The sequence below is a fragment of the Macaca fascicularis genome, chromosome 10, assembly GCF_037993035.2.
Source record: "Macaca fascicularis isolate 582-1 chromosome 10, T2T-MFA8v1.1".
Classification (NCBI taxonomy): Eukaryota; Metazoa; Chordata; class Mammalia; order Primates; family Cercopithecidae; genus Macaca; species Macaca fascicularis.
Window position 1 is genome coordinate 20149323 of NC_088384.1, and position 23648 is coordinate 20172970.

General features: G+C 43.7%; 1 protein-coding gene across 15 annotated transcripts in view; it reads left to right on the top strand.

The window, feature by feature from the left end:
* The window catches only part of EIF4ENIF1 (eukaryotic translation initiation factor 4E nuclear import factor 1), a 65919-nt gene that overhangs the window by 21859 nt on the left and 20412 nt on the right, over positions 1 to 23648 (top strand). For all 15 annotated transcript variants that reach the window (XM_065522241.2, XM_065522242.2, XM_045363780.3 and 12 more), the window contains exons 3-7: positions 4206 to 4279; positions 7800 to 7927; positions 12482 to 12768; positions 13325 to 13526; positions 18663 to 18838. In XM_065522241.2, the coding sequence (XP_065378313.1) occupies positions 4206 to 4279; positions 7800 to 7927; positions 12482 to 12768; positions 13325 to 13526; positions 18663 to 18838 (867 nt within the window). The remainder of the gene's footprint in view (positions 1 to 4205; positions 4280 to 7799; positions 7928 to 12481; positions 12769 to 13324; positions 13527 to 18662; positions 18839 to 23648) is intronic.

Consider the following 23648-nt stretch of genomic DNA (forward strand, 5'->3'; position numbering starts at 1 on the left):
ATAACTACTATTGCTCCATCCTCCCTGCACCCCTCACCCCAGCCCCAAAGTTTTGCTAACCCTATAGATCTGAAACCATGTTTGCTCTGCAGATGTCTCTGGACTCTCCCATAGTGTTTTTTTGTTTTTTTCTTTTTCTGAGACAGGGTCTCTCTCACCCAGGATGGAGAGCAGTGGTGGATCACTATAGCCTTGAGCTCAAGTGACCCTCCCACCTCAGCCTCCTGAGTAGCAGGGACCACACTTGATGAATTTTTTTTTTTTTTTTTTTTTTTTTTTTGAGATGGAGTCTTGCTCTGTCACCCAGGCTGGAGTGCAGTGGTGCGATCTCAGCTCACTGCAACCTCAGCCTCCCTAAAAGTAGCTGGGATTACAGGCACCCGCTACCACACCTGGCTAAGTTTTATATTTTTAGTAGAGATGGGGTTTCACCATGTTGGCCAGGCTGGTCTCAAACTCCTGGCCTCCAGTGATCCACCTGCCTCAGCCTCCTATAGTGCTGGGAATACAGGTGTGAGCCACCGTGCCTGGCCCACTCAATGAATTTTAAAATTTGTTTTGTAGAGATGGGGTCTCCTTATATTGCCCAGGCTGATCTTGAACTCCTGGACTCAAGCAGTCCTCCCACTTCAGCCTCCCAAAGTTCTGGGAGTACAGGTGTGAGCCACTGCACCCAGCTAACTCCTGTCTTTACTGGTGATTTATAGGTTGTATGTCAGTTCTTCGACAATTTTTTTCAGAATTTTGAACAGCCTCCAGATATTTCCTTATATTTGGAACTCTATCTCAGTCTTCCAAAGTTTTATTCGTATTTCTATCCACTTATAAGACAGGTAATTCATAAATAAATCCTAAATAAATGCAAATGCCTGATTGATATCCTGGTCTTAAAACTAAAATATCATCTAGTCCTAAGGCATTTTCTTGTCCTGAAGAAAACATTTAGATGCTTCAGTTTTCTGTAAACACTGAGAGAATTCATGGTATGCTATACCCAGTGATTCTTGTGGGCTGAGTGAGCAAATCTGTCCCTCCATCCTCACCCCAAGATGTGGAATCAGTGATCTGAGAAGCAGTCAGTGCACATTCTCCTATTGCAAGGCCTGGGATGGGAGTGTTGTCAAAGTCATGGCATAGTGGTATGTGCTTTTTTACAAGGCAGTTGCAGCATTTTACTGGTGCTGAAAGTTTCAGAATTGCTTTTTTTTTTTTTTAACTTTATTATAAAAAATATTTCAAAGTATGCCAAAAGGAGGCAGTAATTTGCTGTGTATATGGGTATATATGTGTGTTAGTGTGCATGTGTGTATATATGGGTAGATATGTGTGTTAGTGTGCGTGTGTGTATGGGTAGATATGTGTGTTAGTGTGCATGTGTGTATATATATGTGTGTATACGTAAGTGCATATATTTCCTAGCTCTACTGAGAGGGCCTTCAAGCAAATGAGGATACCCGGTTCCAAGACCTTGGTGTTTTATGCAATTCCCCACTTAAAGAAACTAGGATTTCTCAGAAATAGCTGATTCTAGGGCTGGTACAGGATGAATACAAGATAAGCCAGAACGTATGGCAGTCTTTAAAAAAAAAAAAGATGGCATGTTGAAAAAGACACATGGGCCAGTTTGAAAAGGCACCCACTGGCAAAATCTGGGACAGTTTGAGCACCACCTAATTCAGGATATTAATGAGTTATAGACCAACAGAAAAACCAGGAGTCGGCCGGGCACCGTGGCTCACACCTGTAATCCCAGCACTCTGGGAGGCCGAGACAGGCAGATCATTTGAGGTTAGGAGTTCCAGAGCAGTCTGGCCAACGTGGTGAAACTCTGTCTCTACTAAAAATACAAAAAACATTAGCCAGGCATGGTGGCGAATGTCTGTAGTCTTAGCTACTCAGGAGGCTGAGGTGGAAGAATTTCTTCAACGCAAGAGGCGAGGGTTGCAGTGAGCCAAGATCACGCCAGTGCACTCTAGCCTGGGTGACAGAGCAAGACTCTGTCTCAAAAAAAAAAACTAGGAGTCTGTGAGTCCATACCAATAATACATAGGTATATAAACGGGAGAAAGAAGGACTTGCCTTTACAGTATGATGCCAAATGCTGGCTGGTAAATATGGAGAGAGGGCTAGAGTGGCAAAATGAAGAGTGGTTTGGTCAAGAATCATTAATGGATGCTAACTTAAGGGGAAAACTGGAGACCAAGATATTTGGATGATTTTAAATCATCCAAATTGCATGCTAAATGCAAATGGGAAAGTAGTAACTAAATAGTAGAGAAACTAGGGAAAACTTTGACCAAATGATCAAAACTAGCACCACGGATAAAGGACAGATGAACATCATGGGCATCCAGAAGTGATGGTCTAAGAAGGGCACAACACCTCTTCAGTTAGTAATCTGCCCCATGGATATTTAGTCTCAGTCTAATCATGAGAAAACATCAGACCAACTCAAAATGAATAATGTTCTTTCACAGAAAGGGACTATATTCTCTAGAAATGTCAATATCATAAGAGACAAAAGTTGTAGAAATGTTCTAGATTAAGGGAGACCAAAGAGAGATACAACAATCAAATATCTGATTCTAGACTGGATCCTGTGTTGGAGGGGGAAGATCAATATAAAGGATATTATTGGGTCAGTTTACAAAACTGGAATTGGGAAGGTAGATTAGAAAATATTATTATCGATAACTGTAGTTATTAAAAAAACTGGCAGTTCTTCTCAACTTGAGTCTGCAGAAGTAAGTCCTTATGCCCTGAAGCATCTGTTATATGTGAGGGATTAGCCTCTCTCCTGTGCATCGGATACCGGCTAAGTACATCCTTGAGAGGAGAAAATAGTCACTCAGTCATTTTCTGTAGGGCCAAATTCTCTCATGGAGCTGGATAACAGGCTGTAAAAGAATATCGTCATTCTTAGGAAATAGGCACTGAAGTATTTAGGAATAAGGTATCATGACTTAGGCAATTTACTCTCAAGTTAGTAAAAAAAAAACCAAACTCTCTCATATGTGGAAGCCAAAAAACTTGACTTCATGGAGGTAGAGAATAGAATGATAGATACCAGAGTCTGGGAAAGGTATGTGGGTGGGATGGCAGAATACAAAGAGGTTGATTATATGGGTACAAACATACAGTTGAAGAAGGAATAAGTTCTAATGTTTGATAGAATAGAGTGGCTATGGTTAACAAGTGTATTGTATATTTCAAAATAGCTAGAAGAGAGGACTTTAAATATCTCCAAAACATAGGAAGGATAAATACTTGAGGTAATGGACACCCCAGATATCCTGACTAGATCATTAAACAGTTTATACATGTAACAGCATTATCACATGTACCCCATAAATATATACAAAGATCTGTATCAATTTTTTTAAATTCTGCAAAAAAAAAAAAAAAAGTAAATGATAAATAGGGAGAAATGTTAATAGGTAAATCCAGGTACACAGTTATATGGATGTTTTTTGTGTTTTTTTAGTCTTGCAACATTACATTTAAAAAAAACGATTGCCTGCCGGGCCTGGTTGCTCACACTTGTAATCCCAGCACTTTGGGAGGCTGAGGCGGGCAGATCACCTGAGGTCAGGGGTTTGAGACCAGCCTGGCTAACATGGTGAAACCCTGTCGCTACTAAAAACAAAAAAATTAGCCGGGCATGGTGGAAGGTGCCTGTAATCCCAGCCACTTGGGAGGCTGAGGCGAGAGAACTGCTTGAACCCAGGAGGCGGAGGTTGCAGTGGGCCAAGATTGTGCCACTGCACTTCATCCTGGGCTACAGAGTGAGACTCCATCTCAAAAAAACAAAACAAAACAAAACAAAACAAAAAAACATTATCCCCTTGTAAATTGGCATCTAATGCATTGAAAATTGGTAAGATTAGGCAGAGGTTTTATCTAAGACTAAAGTTTCCTTGCCTTGCTGAGCATTCAGTGTTATGGACTATAACAATGTTATTGAATAGGAATTATGAGAGAATGTTTTAGCCAGAAACTGATCACTTTTAAGTTACTAGATTATTCTGCTTGAGCTTGTAAGAACCTTGATGTACTCCAGTCCTTTCTGAAATAAGGCAAGATATAAATAAGAATTGTGTGAAGTGTTTAAGATGGACACTTAGAATTATTCAGAACAGAAAGAAGTTTAAAGTGTGTGGCCTAAGAAATGTAATTCAAAATGACTATTTGATTTCTCTTTTTAGGAAGAACTCTTGGATATAAAAGAACTCCCCCATTCTAAACAGCGGCCTTCGTGCCTTTCTGAAAAATATGACAGGTATGTGTGTCATTCTAGTCCTTAACTACTTCTAGTCAATAACTTTTTGTTATACCAAACTTGGTAAATTAAGAATTGTATTGTTTTGAAGTTTTCTGGTAGAATTATGAAAGAGGATTTTCAAGAGGTAATAAGATGGGTTTCAATGACGTAGGCATGAAACTTAAATTAAAAAATGATCTGGTCAGAGTCACATAGTCAGCAGAATTTAAGACTTGAACCCAACCGGGCGCGGTGGCTCACGCCTGTAATCCCAGCACTTTGGGAGGCCGAGGCGGGCAAAGCACAAGGTCAGGAGATCAAGACCATCCTGGCTAACACAGTGAAACCCTGTTTCTACTAAAAATACAAAAAATTAGCCGGGCGTGGTGGCAGGCGCCTGTAGTCCCAGCTGCTTGGGAGGCTGAGGCAGGAGAATGGCATGAACCTGGGAGGCAGAGCTTACAGTGAGCTGAGATCGCACCACTGCACTCCAGCCTGGGTGACAGTGCGAGACTCCGTCTTAAAAAAATAAAAAGAACAACCAGGAGTCCTCACCAGGGTCTTCTCTCTTTACCAGTGGTTTTTTGCACTGTACTTTGAGGGTACCTGCCTTAGGTATGCTGCTCAAGGGGGCTCTTAGTTTTTTTTTTTGCATTCCCACAAAAAACTATTTAGCCATTCACATTAGCTTTATTGCATCTTAGTTTCCTTCAGAAGAAGGTGGCTTTGGTTTGGGAAGACGATAGCTAAAAATGGTCTGAAAATCTCCTACAATAATCCTATATTGTACTACTTATGGCCACCTTAGTCATTTCTTTTTTTTTTCTTTTTTTTTTTTTTTTTATTTTTGAGACAGAGTCTCACTCTTTTTGCTCAGGCTGGAGTGCACTGGCGCGACCTGGGCTCACTGCAACCTCCACCTCCCAGGTTCAAGCGATTCTTCTGCCTCAGCCTCCCAAGTAGCTGGGATTAAAGGCACCCGCCACCACGCCCAGCTAATGTTTTTGTATTTATAGCACCTATAGTACTATAGTGCCTATAGTCCTAGCTACTCAGGAGGCCAAAGCAGGAAGTTTGCTTGAGCCCAGGAACTTGAGGCTGCAGTGAATTATGATTGCATCACTACACTCCAGCCTGAGCAACAGAGATCCTATCTCAAAAAAAAAAAAAAAAGTCCTATTTAACCAGGAAATTGAACATTAATATGATGCTTTATATGTTAAAAAAAATGTAGGCTAATATAAACCATCTACCTTGATATTTAAGAAATGATGGGCCGGGTGCAGTGGCTCACACCTATAATCCCAGCACTTTGGGCAGCCAAGGCAGGCGGATCACAAGGTCAGGGGTTTGAGACCAGCCTGGCCAACATAACGAAACCCCGTCTCTACTAAAAATACAAAAATGAGCTGGGTGTGGTGGCATGTGCCTGTAGTCCCAGCTACTCGGGAGGCTGAGGCAGGAGAATGGCACGAACCCGGGAGGCAGAGCTTGCAGTGAGCCAAGATCATGCCATTGCACTCCAGCCTGGGCCACAGAGCAAGACACCATCTCAAAGAAAAAAAAAAAAAAAACCTTGATGCCTCAACCACATTCCCTGATGAAGGTGATACTTGAATAATGGCTATTCCAATTAGTTAGGATTTTTCTTTCTTTCTTTTTTTTTTTTTTGAGATAGAGTTTCGCTCTTGTTGCCCAGGCTGGAGTGCAATGGCACAATCTCGGCTCACCACAGCCTCCGCCTTCAGGGTTCAAGCGATTATCCTAAGTAGTTGGGATTACAGGCACACCTAAGTAGTTGGGATTACCCACCACCACACCTAGCTAATTTTTGTATTTTTAGTAGAGACGGGATTTCACCATTTTGGCCAGGCTGGTCTCGATCTGCTGACCTCAGGTGATCCACCCACCTCGGCCTCCCAAAGTGTTGGGATTAGCAGGCATGAGCCACCGCGTCTGGCCTACAAAATGTATTTTAAAAAATTATCCGGGCATGGTGGCACGTGCCTGTAGTCATAACTACTCAGGAGTCTGAGGTGGGAGGATCACCTGAGCCCCGAAGTTTCAGGCTGCCGTGAGGTATAATCATGCCACTTACTGCATTCCAGCCTGGGTGACAGAACTCTGAGACCCTGTCTGAAAAAAATAAAAACAAAGTTATCCTGGGCAGACAAACAACTTTTATTTCTGAAGCAGAGACTGTGCCTGGTGATAAAAATAAGAAAGAGGAGAGAGCTGCTTCATTCTGTTTCACCTCTCTCAGAACTAAAATTTGTTGGGCTCTTAAATGCTAGATAATCCTCACCACTACCCTAGAAGGTAGGTAGTATATATTTTATTGTGAGGAGTTTGAGACTGAAAAGTTAACTCACTTCTTCAAGAAATGTTCATTGGTACCTGCTATGTGATAAATACTGTGCCAGGTTCTATAAAATATTCCATGGCTTCATGGAGCATTGGTCTATGGAAGGACACAATCAAATACTTGTAAAAATTTATCATTGCAAACATCACAGGCTGCAAAGGACAAGTGTGGAGTACATTGCTAGTGTATAGCATGACCTGGTCTAATCTGGTGGTTGGGAAGTTCTTTCTGCAGAAGATGCAGCTCAGTAACTTGTCTAGGATGTTCCCAGTAGTGGTGGCAAACTAGAATTAGGGTCCAGATTTTTGGGCTCCAAAGTTTCTGCTCTGTGCACTGTACTACACACCACCACCTCGTTACACAGAGAATAACAAAATAAAACCTAAACTACACATTTTAGGTCGTAAGAGCTGTCTGCCCTGCTTATGGAAAAACTAAGACTGTGCATAGAAATTCTGGAAAAATATACATCAAATGATCCAGGTACTACTTCTGGTGAGAGAGTTAAGGGATTTTTTTTTTCTCCTTTGTGTTAATCTTCAGTAAACAACAGTTAATATTTATGGAACATCTTTTTTGTATAGTACAGGCATAGTTATTGTAATCCATGTGCACTCCAAGGTATACGGTCTGAATGTTTCAATTGTGTACAGACCATTAGTTTTCAAGAGACTACTGGTGTTGTGTGATCAACAACAAAGTATTACTGAATTAATAGATGTTTTGGTTTTCGTATTAAAAGAGGTAACAATTCTGCAGGCAGTCATGAAGCTTTATATTGGAAATGGGTTTCCGGCTGGGCGTAGTGGCTCACATCTGTAATTCCAGCACTTTGGGAAGCCAAGGCAGGCAGATTACTTGAGGTTAGGAGTTAGAGACCTGGCCTGGCCAACTGGTGAAACCCTGTCTCTACTAAAAATACAAAAATTAGCAAGACGTGGTAGTGGGCACTTGTAATCCCAGCTACTGGTGAGGCTGAGGCAGAAGAATCACTTGAACCTGGGAGGCAGAGGGTGCAGTGTCATGCCACTGCACTCTATCCTGGGTGACAGAGCAAGACCCTGTCTCAGAGAAATGGGTTTCCATAACTTAATAGCTGAGGAGGTTTAGAAATCAGACGGCCTATATGGTTCATGGGCGCAAGTGCTAACATTTGTATTTTCTGACCTGTAGTGATGGTGTCTGGGACCCTGAGAAGTGGCATGCCTCTCTCTACCCAGCTTCAGGGCGAAGCTCGCCAGTGGAAAGTCTGAAGAAAGAGTTGGATACCGACCGGCCTTCCCTGGTGCGCAGGATAGTAGGTGAGCATACAGTCACTCAGAAGTGGGGTTAGTGATTTTGGGGACATGCTTTTGGCTGCTGGTTTCATTCTTAGCTCTGATAATTTTATGCTTTGAGGGGAAATGTCATTATCAGGAAACTGATTTATCAGTTGGATTTTTCCTAATCAGCAGGGTAAAGTCATAGTCTACTTTGTCACAGCTATTATATAGCTATCTTCTTATAGAAGACTGTTAGGCTGTGTGCTTCCGAATTAAAAGTGCTAATTATCTTTCATTGGCATGGATAACTGAGATAGATGTGGTAGGTAGCATAAAGCTGTGCTGGAAATCTCATTATGCTTTCTCTCATACGTGAGACCAGTCCTCGGGTATGAATTAGTTCTGGCAATTCTTTTTTTTTTTTTTTTGAGATGGAGTCTTGCTCTGTCACCCAGGCTGCAACCTCTGCCTCCTGGGTTCAAGCAATTCTCTGCCTCAGCCACCCAAGTAGCTGGGATTACAGGCGCCTGCCACCATGCCCGGCTAATTTTTGTATTTTTAGTAGATGTGTTCACCATCATGGCCAGGCTGGTCTTGAACTCCTAACCTCGTGATCCCCCTGCCTCGGCCTCCCAAAGTGTTGGCATTACAGGCATGAGCCACCGCGCTGAGCCTAGTTCTGGCAATTCTTAATTCATAATGGACTGTGATCTGAATACAAGGCTTTGATATGGTTTGAGACTGAAGTTAAGTCTGATCTTCCAACTTTTCTAGTTTAAAGTTTACCCCTTCAAACTAGAAACGTTGTTTAAGGGTGAAATGAAGACCAGGTAATATAAAAGCAGTCAAGGAACTTGTTGCAAGAAATCTTTTTGAGATGAGAGGACGACCTATCATAAAAACTTGGAACTAAATGAAAAAGATAGCCCAGCTCTAGTTTAAGCTGTAAGACCCTTCTACACAGTCTGTCAGTCCACTCAGCACAGTAATGTCTCTCAAATAATTTATTCTAGCAGAATCATTAAAGATATGCAGAGACTTTATTACAGTGATGAAAACTGAGAAGGAACCTAAATATCCAACAGTAGAAATGGGTCATGTAAACTTCGGTATATCCATATATAGGAATATTACATTGCATTGTCCTGTAAAACCATGTTGCAGATGTGTTTATTGGCAAATAATGTTCATGATGTACTGACTCATAGAAAACTGTCCATATTGTATCCTGTGTTTGGAAAAAACTGAGACTGTGCACAGAAATTCTGTAAAGCATGCAACCGAACATTGTAGGAGCTGTTCGTGATAACAGAATTAAAGCAGATTTTTCTCACTTGGACTAATCTTCAGTTTCCTGGTTTTTCTAGGAAGACATTTTTTGTGTGGTGACTTGTTTGTTCTTCCTACATCAATAAATTTATTGAGATAGAATTTACAGATAGCCTGCACAAAAAGTATACCATTTGATGTCTTGACATGTGTATCCATCTGTGAAACCATTACCAAAATCAACATAAGCATTTTTATCACCCCCAGACGTTCCCTAGTATTCCTATGTGTCCTCCATTTAGCCGCACACCTGCCCCCAACACTTCCCCCTTCCCAAGCAAGCGCTGTAAACTTTTTTTTTTTTTTTTTTTTTTTTTTTTTGAGAGAGAGAGAGTCTCCCTCTGTCGCCCAGGCTGGAGTACAGTGGCATGATCTCTGCTTACTGCAACCTCTGCCTCCCAGGTTAAAGCGACTGTCTTGGCCGGGCGCGGTGGCTCAAGCCTGTAATCCCAGCACTTTGGGAGGCCGAGACGGGCGGATCACGAGGTCAGGAGATCGAGACCATCGTGGCTAACCCGGTGAAACCCCGTCTCTAGTAAAAAAAAAAAAAATACAAAAAAAATAGCCGGGCGAGGTGGCGAGCGTCTGTAGTCCCAGCTACTCGGGAGGCTGAGGCAGGAGAATGGCGTAAACCCGGGAGGCGGAGCTTGCAGTGAGCCGAGATCCGGCCACTGCACTCCAGGCTGGGCGACAGAGTGAGACTCCGTCTCAAAAAATAAATAAATAAATAAAAAATAAATAAAGCGACTGTCTTGCCTCAGCCTCCTGAGTAGATGAGATTACACATGCACGTTTCACCACGCCCAGCTAACTCCACCCGCCCCCGCCAGGATGGAGTCTTGCTCTGTCACCCAGGCTGGAGTGCAGTGGAGCAATCTCGGCTCACTACAACCTCTGCCTCCCGGGTTCAAGTGATTCTCGAGCCTCAGCCTCCCAAGTAGCTGGGATTATAGGCGTGCGCCACCACGCCCGACTAATTTTTGTATTTTTAGTAGAGACAGGATTTCACCATGTTGGCCAGCCTGGTCTTGAACTCCTGACCTCAAGTGATCCACCCACCTTGGCCTCCCAAAGTGCTGGGATCACAGGCAGGAGTCACTGTGCCTGGCCCCAATTTTTGTATTTTTAGTAGAGATAAGGTTTACCTTGTTGGCCAGGCTGGTGTCGAACTCCCAACCTCAGGTGATCCACTTGTCTTGACCTCCCAAAGTGTTGGGATTACAGGCATGAGCCATAGTGCCCAGCCTGATCTGCTTTCTATGTCTTCTTTGTTCCTATAGATTAGTTTCCATTTCCTAGAATTTTATATAAATGTAGTTACTATAGTATGTACTCCTTGTGTAGCTTTTTTCACTAAGAATAATTAAGATTCATCCATGTTGTTGAGTGTCTAGTTTATTTTCATTGCTTAATAGTATTCCATTGTATGGATTTAGCAGTTGGTCTGTTTATCTGTTGATGCACATTTGGGTTGTTTCCAGTTTTTGACTGTTATAACCAAAGCTGCAATGAACATTCATGTACAAGTCTCTGGACATATGCTTGCTTTTCTCTTGGGTAAAAAACTAGGATTAAAATGGTTGGGTTGTATAGTAGATGTATGTTTAACCTTCTGGGAAATTGCCAAACTGTTTTCCAAAGTAGTGGTACCATTTTATGTTTCCACCAGTGGTGTATGAGAGTTCCACTTGCTCCACATCCTCGTCAGCACTTGGAATGGTCAGTCTTTTCAATTTTAGCCATTCTAATAGGTGTGTAGTGGTATCACATGGTTTAATTTGCATTTCCCTAATGACTAATTATGTTGAATATCTTTTCATATGCTTATTTGCCTTCCACATAACCTCTTTGGTGAAGGGTCTGTTCAAACCATTTGTCTATTTTTTAATTGGGTTGCGTTTTTTTTTCTTTTTTTTGAGATGTAGTCTGGCTCTTGGTACCCAGGCTACAGTGCAGTGGCGCAATCTCGGCTCACTACAACCTTCACCTCCTGGGTTTAAGTGATTCTCCTGCCTCAGCCTCCCAAGTAGCTGGGATTACAGGTGCCTGCCACCACGCCTGGCTAATTTTGTATTTTTAGTAGAGATGGGGTTTCACCATGTTGTTCAGGCTAGTCTCGAACTCCTAACCTCAGGTGATCCACCCACCTCAGCCTCCCAAAGTGCTGGGATTATAGGCATGAGCCACTGGGTTGGTTTTTTTTAATTAAGAGGTTTTATGTGTTCTGAATTTAAGTCCCTTATCAGAAAAATGCTTTGAAATATTTTGTCCCAATCTGTGGCTTGTCTTTGCATTCTCTAAACAGTGTCTTTCAAAGAGTAGAAATTTTTAAATTTTGATCAAGCCCAGTCTATCAGTGTTTTTTAAATGGATCATGCTTTTGGTGTCATGCCTAAGAAAACTTTGCCTAACCCAGTGCCACAAGGATTTCCTCCTATATTTTGTTCTAGGAATTTTTAGTTTTAGGTTTTACATTTAGATCTGTGATCCATTTTGAATTAGTTTTTGTATATATCTGGTACCAAATATAGATTTTTTTTTTTTTTTTTTTTTTTGGTGGGGGACAGAGTCTCACTCTGTCGCCCAGGCTAGAGTACAGCAGGGTGACCTCTGCTCACTGTAACCGCTGCCTCTGGGTTCAAGCAATTCTCCTGCCTCAGCCTCCCAAGTAGCCGGGATTATAGGCACCTGCCATGATACCCGGCTAATTTTTGTAGTTTTAGTAGAGATGGGGTTTCACCATCTTGGCCAGGCTGGTCTTGAACTCCTGACCTCGTGATCCCCTGCCTTGACCTCCCAAAGTGCTGGATTATAGGCATGAGCCACCATGCCCAGCCCCAAATATAGATTTAAGTTCATTTCTTTGTCTGTAGATATCTAACCGTTCAACACCATTTTGTTGAAGAGGCACTTTTTAATCAGTTATTTTTTCAAATACTGACACCTACTGTAGTTTATTAGTTGATAAAACATTTGCTAATAATTCTTAGGTAAGGATTTGGTCGAAATAAAGGCACTGCAGAGACTAATCATGGAAAATCATTTATTGTGAAGTACTTCTATTGCCGCAAAGAGAAAGGCCAATGTCTCAGCCTTATTTAAATACATAATGCACATGTTACCCTGAATTTGTTGATAGCCCAATTTTAGTGGTGATGTCTTCCAACCATCCCTTTCCTCCCATTAGTCGTGGACATACTATCTAAAAAAGAAGAGAACACCCTTTTTGGTTTGTTTAACTTTCTCTTTCCCACATCCTTCCAGATCCACGAGAGCGTGTGAAAGAAGATGACTTAGATGTTGTTCTCAGCCCTCAGAGACGGAGCTTTGGAGGGGGCTGCCACGTGACAGCTGCTGTTAGCTCCCGGCGCTCAGGAAGTCCATTAGAGAAAGATAATGATGGGCTTCGTCTGCTTGGTGGACGTAGGATTGGCAGTGGGAGGATAATCTCTGCCAGGACCTTTGAGAAGGATCACCGTCTTAGCGATAAGGACCTGCGAGACTTGAGAGAAAGAGACCGAGAGAGGGACTTCAAGGACAAGCGTTTCAGGGTTTGTCTCTTCTTTTTTTTTTTTTTTCTTTTCCAATTGAGACAGAGTTTCGCTCTTGTTACCCAGGCTGGAGTGCAATGGTGTGATCTCGGTTCGCCGCTGCCTCAGCCCCCCGAGTAGCTGGGATTACTGGCATGCACCACCACACCCGGCTAATTTTTTATAGTTTTAGTAGAGACGGAGTTTCTCCATATTGGTCAGGCTGGTCTCAAACTCCCAAACTTAGGTGATCTGCCTGCCTCGGCCTCCCAAAGTGCTGGGATTTATAGGCGTGAGCCACCACACCCCACCTGGGTTTGTCTTCTAGATTCTTCGGTAGTTCATGTGCTTGGGGACTTGGCATTCACTTCATTTATACCAGGTTACTTTGAGAACAGGCATGAACACAGCCTGCTCTTAAACCAGTCAGGGAAGAAGAGCTGGGGATGGTGATGGGCCTCAGGTATACAGCATCATATCTTCCTTTCACTATTGAACTTTACAATGAAGAACTTGACTCTTAAGTAGAAATGCCTTGACTAGAAATTTTTTAATCTTGCTTTATGTGCTTTTCCAGAGAGAGTTTGGAGATAGTAAGCGTGTCTTTGGTGAGCGTAGAAGAAATGATTCTTACACAGAAGAAGAACCAGAGTGGTTCTCTGCTGGACCCACAAGTCAGTCTGAAACCATCGAACTGACTGGCTTCGATGATAAGATACTAGAAGAAGATCACAAAGGGAGAAAAAGAACAAGGCGACGGACAGCCTCTGTGAAGGAAGGTCAGTTCAAACTTTGGGAGGGAAGTTCACTGTTTTAAAATGAGATGTAGGCCAGGCGTGGTGGCTCACACCTGTAATCCCGACACTTTGGGAGGCCGAGGCGGGCGGATCACCTGAGGTCAGGAGTTTGAGACTAGCCTGGCCAACATGGCGAAACCCCGTCTCCACTAAAAATACAAAAATTAGCGGGGTGTGGTTGCGGGCGCCTGTAGTCCAGCTACTCAGGAGACTGAGGCACAAGAATTGCTTGAAACTGGGAGGTGGAGGTTGCAGTGAGCTATCATGCCACTGCACCCCAGCCTGGGTGACAGAGCAAGACTATCTCAAAAATAAATGAAATAGAGATGTGATTATCACTGGCTAATTGTACACTTAGGAATGGGCACCAGATGTATAGGAAATGGCAAGTTTTTCATGATGCATCCTGATCTTGAAACTTTCTCCTTGATTCAAGCAATTCTCCCCTGCCTCAGCCTCCCGAGTAGCTGGGATTACGGGTGCCCACCATGACGCCCCGGTAATTTTTTCACTTTTTAGTAGACACGGAGTTTCACCGTGTTGGCCAGGCTGGTCTCGAACTCCTGACCTCAGGTGATCCACCCACCTCAGCATCCCAAAGTGCTGGGATTATAGGCATGAGCCACCATGCCCGGCCCCTGAAACTGCTTCTAAAGTGAGAATTTACTAAGTGTAGATTGTACTATTTCCCTAACTTGTTCTGCCTGCCACACTAAACAGAAAAGTCTCAAGTTATCCTGTAAGAGCACTGTGTACATGAAAGAGTTCCCCAGAAATAATGAGAGGTCTCATTTATTGGGCAGTTATGTCCTAAACACAGTGCTGAGTGTGTTTTGTCCACGTAATTCTTTGTGTCTTAATGACCTTGTATAGTGTAGGTACACTTTGTTGTTGTTTTGTTTGAGACGGAGTCTTGCTCTCTCCCCCAGGCTGGAGTGCAGTGGTGCCATCTCGGCTCACTGCAACCTCCGCCTCACGGGTTCACGCCATTCTCCTGCCTCAGCCTCCTGAGTAGCTGGGACTACAGGTGCCCACCACCGCACCTGGCTAATTTTTTGTATTTTTAGTAGAGACGAGGTTTCACCGAGGTCTTGATCTCCTGACCTTGTGATCCACCCGCCTCAGCCTCCCAAAGTGCTGGGATAACAGGCGTGAGCCACTGCGCCCGACCAGTGTAGGTACCTTTTTTTTTTTTTCTTTTTTTTGTAGGTACTTTTTTATGCCCATTTCATAGATGAGCAAATGGAGGCTCAGAGGGCTTAAGTAACTTAAAGACACTTAAGGTAGTCACCATGGAAATAAGTAGTGAAGTTAAGAGTAGAGCAAGATGCTTCGGGCCATCAGAGCTTACCTTCTTCATCATGGTATTAGGCCTTCCCAGGTCAGTTGTCTGTGATTTGCCTTCTCTCAAACTTAGTTTCAGGCCAAGCACAGTGGCTCATGCCTATAATCCCAGCACTTTGCGAGGCCAAGGCGGGTGGATCGTTTGAGGTCAGGAGTTTGAGACCAGTCTGGCCAACATGGTGAAACCCTGTCTCTACTGAAAGTACAAAAATTAGCTGGGTGTGGTGGCACCTGCCTGTACTCCCAGCTACTGGAGAGGCTGAGGCAGGAGAATTGCTTGAATCCAGGAGACAGAGGTTGCAGCGAGATTGCGCCACTGCACTCCAGCCTGGGAGACAGAGTTGAGACTGCCTCCAAAAAAAAAAAAAAAACTTAGTTTCCTCAGCTATAAGATGGGGTCAGATATCTCCCTTGGTAAATTGAAGGAGCCAGAGCTAATGTGTGTGAAGTATCTGCTGCAGAGTGGGAGCCCATTGTTCTGCAGACAGTCATTTTTTAGGGCAGTGACCTGGCTCTGAGGTGGCCAGTCCCAGACTGGTGGTCTTGGGAAGGAGGCAGTGAAGAGCCAGGTGGGGACTAACCCGGGTTAAAGTACTGGGGCTGCTGCTTAGAAAAGGATAATTTTAGACAAAATTTTGACAGCTGGGCCTGTTTCTTTGTAAAGTGAAGAACAATGCCTATCATAACTTAAGGGTTACTTTTAGCATTGAAGAACTCATGTACCTATCAGAACTCAGCCTTCAAGAAGGCACTCAGTAAATTCTAGCTGCTTCAAGCTTTCAGGGTTAGTTGAAAGCCTTTTGGCAGATACTAGGCAACCAAAGGGGAAAGCTTTTTTTTTTGTTTTGTTTTGTTTTGTTTTGTTTTGTTTTTTTGAGAGGGAGTCTCGCTCTGGTGCCCAGGCTGGGGTGCAGTGGCCGGATCTCAGCTCACTGCAAGCTCCGCCTCCCGGGTTTACGCCATTCTCCTGCCTCAGCCTCCCGAGTAGCTGGGACTACAGGCGCCCGCCACCTCGCCCGGCTAGTTTTTTTTTGTATTTTTTTAGTAGAGATGGGGTTTCACCGTGTTAGCCAGGATGGTCTCGATCTCCTGACCTCATGATCCGCCCGTCTCGGCATCCCAAAGTGCTGAGATTACAGGCTTGAGCCACCGCGCCCGGCCGGAAAGCTTTTTTTTTTTGAGACTGAGTTTGCTCTGTCACCCAGGCTGGAGTGCAGTGGCACGATGTCTGCTCACTGCAAGCTCCACCTCCCGGGTTCACACCATTCTCCTGCCTTAGCCTCCCAAGTAGGTGGGACTACAGGCGCCCGCCACCACGCCCGGCTTTTTTTGTATTTTTAGTAGAGATGGGGTTTCACCATGTTAGCCAGGATGGTCTCGATCTCCTGACCTTGTGATCTGCCTGCCTTGGCCTCCCAAAGTGCTGGATTACAAGCATGAGCCACTGCGCCTGTCCTCTATTTTTTTTTTTTTTTTGAGACGGAGTCTCGCTCTGTCACCCGGGCTGGAGTGCAGTGGCCGGATCTCAGCTCACTGCAAGCTCCGCCTCCCGGGTTCACGCCATTCTCCTGCTTCAGCCTCCCGAGTAGCTGGGACTACAGGCGCCCGCCACCTCGCCCGGCTAGCTTTTTGTATTTTTTAGTAGAGACAGGGTTTCACCGTGTTAGCCAGGATGGTCTCGATCTCCTGACCTTGTGATCCGCCCGTCTCAGCCTCCCAAAGTGCTGGGATTACAGGCTTGAGCCACCGCACCCGGCTGCTTTTTTTTTTTTTTTTGAGATGGAGTCTCACTCTGTTGCCCAGGCTGGAGTGCAGTAGCCTGATCTCTGCTCACTGCAACCTCCACCTCCCGGGTTCAAGTGATTCTCCTGCCTCAGCCTCCTGAGTGGCTGGGATTACAGGTGTGTGCCACCATGCCCAGCTAATTTTTTGTATTTTTAGTAGAGATGGGGTTTCACCGTGTTAGCCAGGATGGTCTTGATCTCCTGACCTCATGATCCGCCTGTCTCAGCCTCCCAAAGTGCTGGGATTACAGGCGTGAGCCACTGCGCCTGGCCTGGGAAAGCTATTTTAATAAATAAGGGAAAAGTCAGTGCCACCTAACATTTTGATGAAGACAAATATAAGCAGAAATAAGCTGATGGCATTTATTTAGAAGGAGAAAGAAATGGAGAATCACAATACTCATCTTCTTTTGTAGTCTTGAAAATGTAGTGCATATTACCATTATTTTTGTGCTATCACACATTCTTCCCTAGGATAATGTAAGAAATTGATAGTTAATTTGCAAGACTTTGCTATTAAGTTGGCTTTGAGATATGTCTTTGTCTCATTCTTAATTAAAGCAGCACCCAATAAAGCACCTCTTTAACGATAAAGATCAGGCTTCTGGTAAGAAAAAATTGTTTTTCTTAAGTGAGGTGAAATCTGAATTTCAACCATTCTTGTATCAAGTGCAGGAGCCAGGAGTGAGATAGATTGAGTGGCACCTCCTTATTTTACAGATGCAGAGAGAGATTGAGACCCGGAGAGAAGGGATGGATTTCATGGCAGAGCCTGGAGTAGAATCCAGGGGTCTTGGTTCATCCTATTAGATAACTACAGAATGTCTCTAGGTTGCCCTTGCTATGTATTTAAAATAAATTAAAACAAATAAAAACATTAAAAACTAAGATGTCAGATGCCTTAAATGTTAGCATCTGGCAGTTTCACTTTATCTCCCCATCCTAAAATCAACTGAACATTATAGCGTATACTTGGCACTATAGAGTAAGACAAAGCTGGTTAGACCAGGTTACCTACCCTCAGAGAGTTCAGCCTCACAGAGAGTTACTGTTATACAGTGTGATAAGTACTCAGAGATGACACAAGGATTATAGAGAAGGTGGCAATTAATTTTACTAGGTAGGGCAAAACTGGGTAGGCGGGGCAGGCTTCCCGGAGAAGGTCACATTTGAATTTCGCCTTGAAGGATGAGCTACAACAACCAACTGTAGGCAAGTGAAAATTACCCTTATGCCAGGTTTCTCATAAATACTTTAGGTTGCTGAGTCCTGACTGTGGTGGTGCTACAGGTGCATGGGCAAAAGCAGAGCTAAATTAATTTGGTTCCATTTTTAAGCAATAGAGACTTGCAAAGACTATCCTTTAAAAAAAAAAAAAAACAAAAAAACAAAAAACCATCACTAGAAAAAGAACTGGGTACAGTGCTGGACACAGTGGCTCACTACTATAATCCTAGCACTTTGGGAGGCCAAGGCAGGAGGATCACTTGAGGTCAGGAGTTCAAGTCCAGGCTGTGCAGTTTAGCGAGACTCAGTCTCTACAAAGAGTTAAAAAATTAGCCAGACATGGTGGTGTGCACCTGTGGTCCCAGCTACTCTGGAGGCTAAGGCAGGGGGATCACCTGAGCCTAGGAGGTAGAGGCTACAGTGAGCTGTGATCGTGCCACTACTCTCCAGGCTGTGCAACAGAGCAAGACCCCATCTCAAAAAAAAAACCAAAAAACCCTCCACTATAGAAAATACGAAGTTCTGAGGAAGGGAACCATAATCCTCCCCCCATCCTGTTGGTGTTCTGGCTTTATTAAGGCTTTTTTCCTCTTCTGCCTCCCATAGAAGGGAGACTGTTTTATTCTTGCAACTGCAGTACCTGCACAAGAAGTCTGCTTTTAAAGTCATCTGTGGCTCTTCTACATGTATATTGATGGGTGAAACCACAGAGGGACACTGGAGTTTACTTATCAGATGGTTTTTATCCTGGTTTTGCTTTCAGGTATAGTAGAGTGCAATGGAGGAGTGGCCGAAGAAGATGAAGTGGAGGTCATCCTTGCACAGGAGCCTGCAGCTGATCAGGAAGTGCCAAGGGATGCCATCCTGCCTGAGCAGTCCCCAGGAGAATTTGACTTTAATGAGTTCTTTAACCTTGATAAGGTGCCATGCTTGGCTTCGGTGAGTGTAGCAGCACACTTTAAAACGTGTGGTTAAATTTGACCTGAGTATTTAAGACATCTTTTTGAAAGTGTTGTTTTGCTAGATGCTTTTGGGGTTTTTGGCTTTTCTTCTTACATATTTAAATTTTTGTTGGCTTTGTTTTGAGAGGCCTAATGGATAATAAGAGATTTTTTTTTTTTTTTTTTTTTTTTTTTTTTTTTTTTTTTGAGATGGAGTCTCGCTCTGTCACCCAGGCTGGAGTGCAGTGGCCGGATCTCAGCTCACTGCAAGCTCCACCTCCTGGGTTTACGCCACTCTCCTGCCTCAGCCTCCCGAATAGCTGGGACTACAGGCGCCCGCCACCTTGCCCGGCTAGTTTTTTGTATTTTTAGTAGAGACCAGGTTTCACCGTGTTAGCCAGGATGGTCTCGATCTCCTGACCTCGTGATCCGCCCGTCTCGGCCTCCCAAAGTGCTGGGATTACAGACTTGAGCCACTGCGCCCGGCCATAAGAGATTTTTGTGCCAGTTAACTCTCTTTTAAGCTGGTGGTGTTAGACTAAAAATTCCTTTTGTTTTTTTTTTGAGACTGAATCTCTTTCACCCAGGCTGAAGTGCAATGGTGCGATCTCGGCTCATTGCTACCTCCGTCTCCCGGGTTCAAGTGATTCTCCTGCCTCAGCCTCCCAAGTAGCTGGGATCACAGATGCGTGCCACCACGCCTGTCTAATTTTTGTATTTCTAATAGAGACAAGGGTTCACTATGTTGGCCAGGCGGGTCTTGAACTCCTGACCTTGTGATCCACCTGCTTTTCAGCCTCCCAAAGTGCTGGCATTACAGGTTTGAGCCACCACGTCCGGCATACAAATTCTTGAGATGTTTACATTGTCTCCTTTTGTTCGTTGTAGACTTACTGTGAAGGTGGCTTTTTATAACTGACAATTGTTGTCAAACTGATCTGCATTCCTTGGAGGAGGCTGCCTGGTTGATACTTTTTGGATGTGATGGTTCCAAAAACCTTTAATGAAAAGGAACTTGTAATACTTTCAGTATTGCTGTTAAACTCTTGAGGTTCAGTCTTTCTGGACTTTAAAAGTAGTAGTAAGCTCTCCCTGAATCTTTTGCTACCCACCCTTGCTCCTGCCCCATCAGCATTTATGGATTAGTACCTACTCCTTAATCATAACTGCTCCTTATTTGATTATTGTATGAGCGGACAAAGCTGGGCACAACAGAGCAGGCAACATTGGTCTGTCTCCGTTGTCACTGCCTGTTCCCCTACACCCAGAAGATTGCCACCAAGAATAAGTGAGCAGGCACTGTGTAGTACTGATAGGTACAGGGCCACAGATGTGTTCTTAGGCAGTCTTCTTAAATTTTTCTATGATGAGGTGCCAGGCTTTATTTCCATTCCATTGAAGAACAATATTTTAGTATAAAGTACAAATGTCATGACAATGCCAAATTGGTATAAAAGTTTCTTTTCTTTTTTTGGAGATGGAGTCTTGCTCTGTCACCTAGGCTGGAGTACAGTGGTGCAATCTTGGCTCACTGCAACCTCTGCCTCACAGATTCAAGCATTTCTGCCTCAGCCTCCCAAGGAACTGGGACTACAGGCACACACCACCATGCCCAGCTAATTTTTTGTTTTTCAGTAGAGATGGGGTTTCACCGTGTTGCCCAGGCTGGTCTCAAACTCCTGAGTTCAGGCAATCCGCCTGCCCTGGCCTCCCAAAGTGCTAGGATTACAGGCATGAGCACCACACCCGGCTTTTTGTTTTTTTGGTTTTTTTGGAGAAAAGGTCTCTGTCGCCCACACCGCAGTGCGGTGGTGCAATCTCAGCTCACTCTGCTTTCTGAGTTCAAGTGATTCTCCTGTCCCAGCCTCCCAAGTAGCTGGGATTACAGGCGCCACCAACACACCCAGCTAATTTTGGTATTTTTAGTAGAGATGAGGTTTCACCATGTTGGCCAGGCTGGTCTCGAACTCCTGAGCTCAAGTAATCTACCCGTCTTGGCCTACCAGAGTGCTGGGATTACAGGTGTGAGCCACCGTGCCCGACCAGTTTCTAAGCATTTATTCTCATTATTATCTCAATACAGATCAGCATGGTCCACACTTGTCTGTAGCACTGCTCTGAAGCGTATGGAATGTGGCTCCAAAGCAATGTTGGCAACTATTTGTGTGGTTTTGTTCCTAAAGTTCCAGCAGCAATTTTAATTGTAAGTCTCCTAGCCAGTCCTTTGGATCATATCCAGATGCAAGTTTAATTTAGTAGATCTAAAACTGAGTGGCCCTTTCAAATTCTTAATTTCTGAGGGTATAGTATTTTTTTTCTTTTAGTGACTTTTTCTTTTTTCATTCTCTTAGAAGACAGATGGAATTTTTTTTTTTTTTTTTTTGAGACAGAGTCTCATTCCATCACCCAGGCTGGAGTGCAATGATGTGATCTCGGCTCATTACAAGCTCTGCCTCCTAGGTTAAGGCGATTCTTGTGCCTCAGCCTCCTGAGTAGCTGGGATTACAGACACACACCACCACACCCAGCTAGCTTTTGTATTTTTAGTAGAGACAGGGTTTTACCATGTTGCCCAGACTGGTCTTGAACTCTTGACCTCCAGTGATCTGCCTGCCTCGGCCTCCCAAAGTGCTGAGATTACAGGCATGAGCCACTGTTCCTGGCCTAAACCTAAACTTTTAATAACAGGTAACATGCATATAGTGCTGATTGTTGCAGGCTTTATATACAGTAAGTTATCTGATCTTCACAAATCCCTTATAAATTAGATTACTATTTCCATTTACAGATGAGGAAATAGGCATAGAATTTAGATAACTTGCTCAAAGTCACACAGCCAGTAAATGGTGGAAACTGACTTCTAATTTATACAGTTCCAGTAATGAGTTTCTGCTCTTAACTCCCCCAAATATACTACCTCTGAAGCATATAGGTAGGAATAGCAACTGAGCACTGTTTGTCCTCTGGCCATTATCCTGAACCAAAACATGGTTAATGCTAAGCAGTCAGAACAAAGCCATTAACTCTGTCTCCATGCTTTCTGTGGAGGTGTTGTTAAATTATATATTCTGTAATCCACTAAAAAGCAAAACTGAGGTCAGTAAAAACAGATGCTGTGTGTTATATAACCAACTGAACTCTAATACAAAGTACTCAGAAAATTACAAGTCAATTGAGAAAAATAAGAAAGGCTGTAAAGGATATGAATATCAATTGACAAGTATGTAAGTGCTTAAAACAGTATTGGAGGCCAAGCGCGGTGGTTCATGCCTATAATCCGAGCACTTTGGGAGGCCAAAGCAGGAGAATGGCTGAAGCAGGAGAATGGTGTGAACCTGGGAGGCGAAGCTTGCAGTGAGCCAAGATCACACCACTGCACTCCAGCCTGGGTAACAGAGTGAGACTCCGTCTCAAAAAAAAAACAAAAAGCAAAAAAAGTGTTGTATGCTTAGTAAGCTCTACAAATGTTGGGTGTTAATAAATATAAACAGAACTTTATAACAAAACTGAGAATACACTATCTTTTATATAACTTAACCAAATTATTAGGCTACAAAGGAAATCGCAAATAACGCATTTGTTCGTTTTATTTAGAAATATTTATCAAAGGCTGAGGCAGGATCACTTGAGGCCAGGAGTTTAAGACTAGCTTGTGAGACCCTGCTACAAAAATAAATAAATAGGCCGGGCGCGGTGGCTCAAGCCTGTAATCCCAGCACTTTGGGAGGCCGAGGCGGGCGGATCACAAGGTCAGGAGATCGAGACCACTGTGAAACCCCATCTCTGCCGGGCGCGGTGGCTCAAGCCTGTAATCCCAGCACTTTGGGAGGCCGAGACGGGCGGATCACGAGGTCAGGAGTTCGAGACCATCCTGGCTAACACGGTGAAACCCCGTCTCTACTAAAAAAAATACAAAAAACTAGCCGGGCGAGGTGGCGGGCGCCTGTAGTCCCGGCTACTCGGGAGGCTGAGGCCGGAGAATGGCGTAAAAACCCGGGAGGCAGAGCTTGCAGTGAGCTGAGATCCGGCCACTGCACTCCAGCCTGGGCGACACAGCGAGACTCCGTCTCAAAAAAAAAAAAAAAAAAAGAAACCCCATCTCTACTAAAAATACAAAAAATTAGCCGGGCGCGGTGGTGGGCGCCTGTAGTCCCAGCTACTCAGGAGGCTGAGGCAGGAGAATGGCGGGAACCCGGGAGGCGGAGCTTGCAGTGAGCCGAGATCGCGCCACTGCACTCCAGCCTGGGCAACAGCGTGAGACTCCGTCTCAAAAAAAAAAAAAATAAATAAAATAAATAAATAAATAAATAAAAATAAGCTGGGAGTGGCGGCGTGCTTCTGCAGTCCTAGCTATTCAGGAGGCTGAGCCCAAGAGTTTGACGCTACAGCAAGCAATGATCACACCACTGTACTCCAGCCTAGGCGACAGAAAAAGACCCTGTCTCAAAATAAATTATTGAGTAGTTCTAACCTCTGGACACTGTTCTAGGAACTAAGGCTATGGTAGTAAACAAAATAAAGTTCTCATCCTCATAGAGCTTACTTACAAGCCAAAGAAACACAAGGATCAGAAATATACACGCACCTACACATGTATTTGTGGACTATATTCACTTAGAAATTGACAAATTAAAAGCCAGGAAAATGTATACAAACTGAACATTTGGAATACTTGCAAATTTAAATAAGTAATTAAAAAAATTTTTTTTAATATGGTACTCTTACTACAGTGCATGACACATGATAGATGCCTAACTATATTGAATGAAATCAAATTGGAAATACTGAATGTTTTAGAGTGATTAGCA